The sequence below is a fragment of the Micropterus dolomieu genome, linkage group LG12 (genome assembly GCF_021292245.1).
Source record: "Micropterus dolomieu isolate WLL.071019.BEF.003 ecotype Adirondacks linkage group LG12, ASM2129224v1, whole genome shotgun sequence".
In the NCBI taxonomy this organism is placed as follows: Eukaryota; Metazoa; Chordata; class Actinopteri; order Centrarchiformes; family Centrarchidae; genus Micropterus; species Micropterus dolomieu.
Genome location: NC_060161.1, coordinates 37753370 through 37758793, shown reverse-complemented (window position 1 = coordinate 37758793; position 5424 = coordinate 37753370). Strand labels below are relative to the sequence as shown.

Below are 5424 nucleotides of genomic sequence, written 5' to 3'. Positions count from 1 at the left end.
GGACTGAGTCTGGATTCTGGTCTCGGAGCTCTTCAGGCTGAGATACAGGAGCGCTGCGGGATCCCGCGGAGTGTTCTCGCGATGTCACGGCGTCTCGCCCCGCCCCTTAGTTACTGTCGCTAAGGCCGTTTAGAAACATGGCTCCTTGATTTCAGGCAGAAGATGAAGTTTAGTTAGTTGGTTTCCTGAAACCAGCTGATCATATTTGATGTGTATGAGGGAGTGTGCTTCACACAGAGCAGAGTTTTAATGAAGCGCTTGTTATTATCACATCAGAGGCTCGTGAAAATATCCTGCTGAAGCTTTTTGTACAACAAAGACAGAAATAACTTCATGTGTCACATTTAATGTTGAATTTACAGGAAGGCAGAATCATTAAGAATTAGTCGTAGACAGCGTTTCACAAAGTTTCTAAAGTGTCCTCTAACTCAACAAGAAACAGACAGTTTGTTCACAAACATCTGCTGCTTCTCTCGGCAGCTAAGAGAGTCCAAACACATCATTAACATGACAGTAAAGCTGTTTGTTCACTTAACGGGCCATCGTGTGTACTACTTAGGCAAAAAGGCCATAGAACATTAATTGCCTGGATATCTCTACACATCTTTCTTGCAATTTTACTAGATTTTTCCTTTTTCAGCGATGAAAAGAACAATTAGGTTTATGAGGAGTTTGTTAAAATGAGTGTAAACGAGAACATTACCTAAGACCATGAAAAATGAGCTCATCTGGGAGAAAAGAAATGAGCAAAAACAAGTCCTTGCAGGTAAAGCAACAGGTAACACACCGGTGCAGGTGTATCTGGGTACAACGTTGGTTTTCGGTTTCAATAGTCTTCCTCGTTAACAAACCTCCTCCGCGCACCTGCGGCTGAAAACAGAATCGCGGGTGGAAATTGCGAGTGCTCTGTCTTTTTGGCCACTTTATAAAACAGCCCACTGCTGATGGAGAAAGTCTAGGGAGGGCCCACCAATACAGGGAGAGAGAAAAAGAAAGAGGTAAGGCAAGCCGCTGTGTTACGGAATATTAGAGCTGAAGGCAAAGAGAGCAGGTTCAAGTAGACTAGTGAGTAAACACTAAAATAAATGTGGAGAATGAAGTAGAATTAAAATGGTTAAACAAGAAATAACCAAAGATGCTAGAAATATAAACATACTGTGGGAAACACTAAATATATATAAATAAATATTTTTTATAGGACAACTGTGTCGATTGGGTTTTAACACTTGCTTTTTGTTTACAATGGTTATCTATAATACTAATATGCCAAATAATATATATAGTAATAAATATATTAAGCATTTGGCCCAGTTGGCTACGGCTGGCCCGGTCCTGAGATGGGCTGACCAACTCGATTAGGTTACTTAAATTTGGACATTCAGTCAAAATTAAACACGTCATCCGAGAGAGTTTAACATAATATATTTGTCAGTAAAGTTACTTTTGTCAGAACAGAAAACCATAATCCTTTCTACATCTGCCATTTACCAGACTTACTTGTCTCCATTCATGTGTATTCCAATGTTGAGAGCAGTGTGTGAGAAAACATTTTCCTGCAATGGTTACATCCTATACTGTTTTCGTGAACTAGGATGTTGCTGGAATCAGTAGAGCCAGAGACACCCGGTCTTCCAGTACCAGTGCTGTGAGGTAGGGTGCTGCTGTAGGCCTGGCAGAGACAAGGAGGTAGAGGTAGGAAGAAAACAGTGACACACAAATGTCTGGTTTGTAATTAACTCTGCAGTAGAGACAGACAGGAACAGCAGACAAAAAGAGAGAGAGCAGACTGGGCCGCAGGGCAGTATTCCAAAATGATAACGACCCCAAACACACCTCCAAGACGACCACTACCTCGCTGAAGAAGCTGAGCGTAAAGGTGATGGACTGGCCAAGCATGTCTCCAGACCTAAACCCTACTGAGCATCTGTGGGGCATCCTCAAACGAAAGGTGGAGGAGCGCAAGGTCTCTAACATCCACCAGCTCTGTGATGCTGTCATAGAGGAGTGGAAGAGGACACCAGTGGCAAACTGTGAAGCTCTGGTCTCTCTTAGTAATAAAATTGAGGAGCTCAGAGCAAGACTGAAGTTTGAAGAATATTTAAAATTTTGTAATTTTAAATGCTTAACGGAGACCTGGCTTAAACCAGAAGCAACACTCTCTGTTGAAGGATACGCAATAATTAGGGCAGACAGAGATGAACAACTGTCAAATAAATCAATTGCCGGAGGACTACGTATATCCATGAACAGATCTGTACCCCGGACTATGAAATTCTGACGGTCTCATTTACCTGCCACGGGAATTTGGACAGATTCCAATCATCTTGACATATGTGCCTGGACCAAAACATCAGGAGGCTGCATGATAAATGATAGCTGAGACACTGCACTCCTACGGTCACCGGATCAGCCAGTGTTCATTCTCTGGGATTTTAACAACTGTGATTTAGCACGCCATCTCCCCACTCTCCATCAGTACATTGACTGTCCGATGAGACACACGCGCACTTTAGATAAATGTTTTGATAACATTTCAGAGGCATACAGAGCGCTGCATCATGCGCCACTGGGTTCAATGCCCCACTGTGACCCATCCACCAATGTGTCCCTGAGAAAGACACTTAACCCCTAGCTGCTCCAGAGGCGTGTGACCTCTGACATGTATAGCAATTGTAAGTCACTTTGGATAAAAGCGTCGGCTAAATGAATAAATGTAAATGTAAACATCTCAGCACTTCTCAAGACTTGTGCTAGGCTTTTATTCATAGCTTTTAGCTCAGCTTTTAATTGTATGCAGAAATGTGCTCCGATTAAGCGACCTTGTGATATAAACACCAACAGCCACATTGAAGAGTTCCTTACGGACCAGCCACAGGGAGTGAAGTGCAGTAGTGGTATTTTCTCTGATACAGTTACCTTAACTTCAGGAGCACCTCAAGGCTGTGTGCGTTCACCTGTTTTGTTCTCTTTATATACAAACAAAATGCAGATTGTGAATCCAACATCTCAATTGAATAAATGTGCTGATGACATGGTGGTAGTTGGTCTTATGCAGATGGGAGACACAGCTAAGCAGTCAATATTTCAAATCTCTCTATTAATGGAATCAATAGTGATCATGAGACACAACAGTGCTTCACGATAAGCCTGCTGAGATAGTTGATGAGGTTAAATACTTAGGAACCATTTTTGATTGTAAATTAAGTTTTACAGCCAACACAGAGTACATTTTTAAAAAAGCAATGCAGCGTCTGTATCTACTTTCTGCGGAAATTGGATATAATTTCATACGACATATGCAAGAATAGCCTAGAGAGTGTTTATTGAAGTCTCATCGAAAGCCTTCTAACTTGAACTTGAAATTTGGGGGTTAAGGACAAAAACAGATTGTGCAGAATTACAAATTTGGCTGTTAAGATTATTGGGAAAGAGCAGAAACAATTGGGATGTATTAATAGAACGCAGGTGAAACAAAAAGTTAGAGAAATTGCTTCTGACTCTGTACACCCCTTGTTTACTGGACTGCTACCCATTATGGTCTGTGTGTATGTTGTGTTAGTTATTGTGTTTTTTTTGTTTATTGTTTTTTTAATCTGCCTGTTAGGCCAAAGACAAATTTCCACATTTGTGGACAATTAAAATAAAGATTTAAGGCCAGTGAATTATTCAGAAGTCATTTCCTGCAGTCAGAGCAGGTCAGAAAGAAAATGTAGATCATCAATCAGTTCTGTTAGAGACAGTGTCAATTATCAACATCAAAGAGAGTCTGATGATTGGTTGATTGATTGATTGATTGTGAGGTCAGTGAATGAATCAGAGTGTTACCTGTGGACCCGTGTCGGTATAAAGACACCATGAGGACAGTGGAGATGCAGTACGGACAGAACACCACCAGTGATGTTACACTTGTAGAGGCCTTCATCAGACTTGTTAACATGGTGGATGGTCATGTGACCTGTAGGCTCAGTCCTGATGAGGAAGCCAGCCAACCAGCTGGGAGGTTGGAGGGAGGGGTCTCTGTTTTACAGTGCAGAGTGACATCATGTCCCTTCATCACAGGGAGGACAGGACTCTGCAGGATCACTGGTCCATCTCAACACAGAGACAAACTACAGCATTTCATCATTTACACACAGCTTCATCAACACTAACTCCACAGTCTGATCTTACCAGTGACAGTGATGCTGATGGTGTTACTGGTTGCTCCCTCTCTGGACTCACACCAGTAAACTCCACTGTCCATTGGGTTTATGTAGCTGATGTAGTCTAAAAGCGCTTTGAGTGGTTGAAAAGACTAGAAAGTCTCTGGTTGTGTTCCTCCTCAGAGAGACAGACTCTTCTTCAAACAGCTGAGAGCTGCTGGGACTCACAGTCAGAGAGGCTGACACACTGATGATCTTTGTCCAAACTAAATAACCCTTTAAGTGCAACAAAGGAGAAACCCTGAAACCAAAAGCAGCCTCTGTGATGGTTTCATAACAGCTCGTTCCTTCATTTGCAGACAGTAAAGACTCAAAGATGTTTCATATGTTCTCTGAGTTCTCGAGCAGTGGAAACATGTTCATGTCTCAAAAACAACTTCAGAAACATCATGCCTCCTAAAACTTACATTCAGGCAGCGCTGATGTGAAACAGAGAAACAAAAAGCTGCATGGTCACATTTTCATCAACGTGATTAAGAAACACTTTTCATCATCAGAGTGTCTCCTTTGTGTTCCTGCATGATCTGCAAGGCCACTCTTTTGTGAAATTATAAATAAATACCGATTTGGAAATGTCAATTCAATGTCAATTTTATTTCTATAGCACATTTAAAGACAACAGTCGACCTCAGTGCTGAACAGGGTCGATGTCAAATACATAAATAACTAGTACAAAAATTACTACAACCAAAGTGAATCACAGGGAAACAAAACAACAACACTTTAATACATCAGAAACCAAGTTACCGAAGGTTAAAAGCTCCTGCAAAAAGGTGCGTATTAAGCAGCGATTTAAACGTTTGTAGAGTCTGTGCAGCTTGTGCTGATTTGCTCATTGAAAGTGAACGATTTTAAATACAGAATCGATTTGGGGAGACTAAGGGGCCCAAAGTGCCAAGAGGGTCACCCAGTATGTCTGAACGTCCACATGTGATGATCTCTGTTTTATTTTCATTCAGAGTCAGAAGTTCAGGTTTTTACCTCCTTTAAGCAGTCTAACAGAATCTTTGGTTATGGATTTCATAGGCAAGAAGATTTGGACATCATCAGCAAAACAGTGATATGAGATGTTATGTGTCTGGAAAATGGAACCCATTGGCAACATATACAGTGAAAAGTGGATGGGGCCCAGAATAGAGCCTTGAGGGACCCTGCAGGTGAGAGGAGCAGCTGACGAAGAGTGTTCAGCTAAATGAACAGAGAAGCTCCTATCAGTCAGGTA

The 5424-nt window shown here is 41.6% G+C and overlaps 1 protein-coding gene across 1 annotated transcript in view; it reads right to left on the bottom strand.

Annotated features, from left to right (window-relative positions):
• The window catches only part of LOC123979987 (zinc finger protein 850-like), a 28961-nt gene that overhangs the window by 8135 nt on the left and 15402 nt on the right, over nt 1–5424 (bottom strand). Inside the window, exon 3 of the mRNA XM_046064100.1 lies at nt 1567–1669. Coding sequence (XP_045920056.1) covers nt 1567–1669 — 103 coding nt within the window. The remainder of the gene's footprint in view (nt 1–1566; nt 1670–5424) is intronic.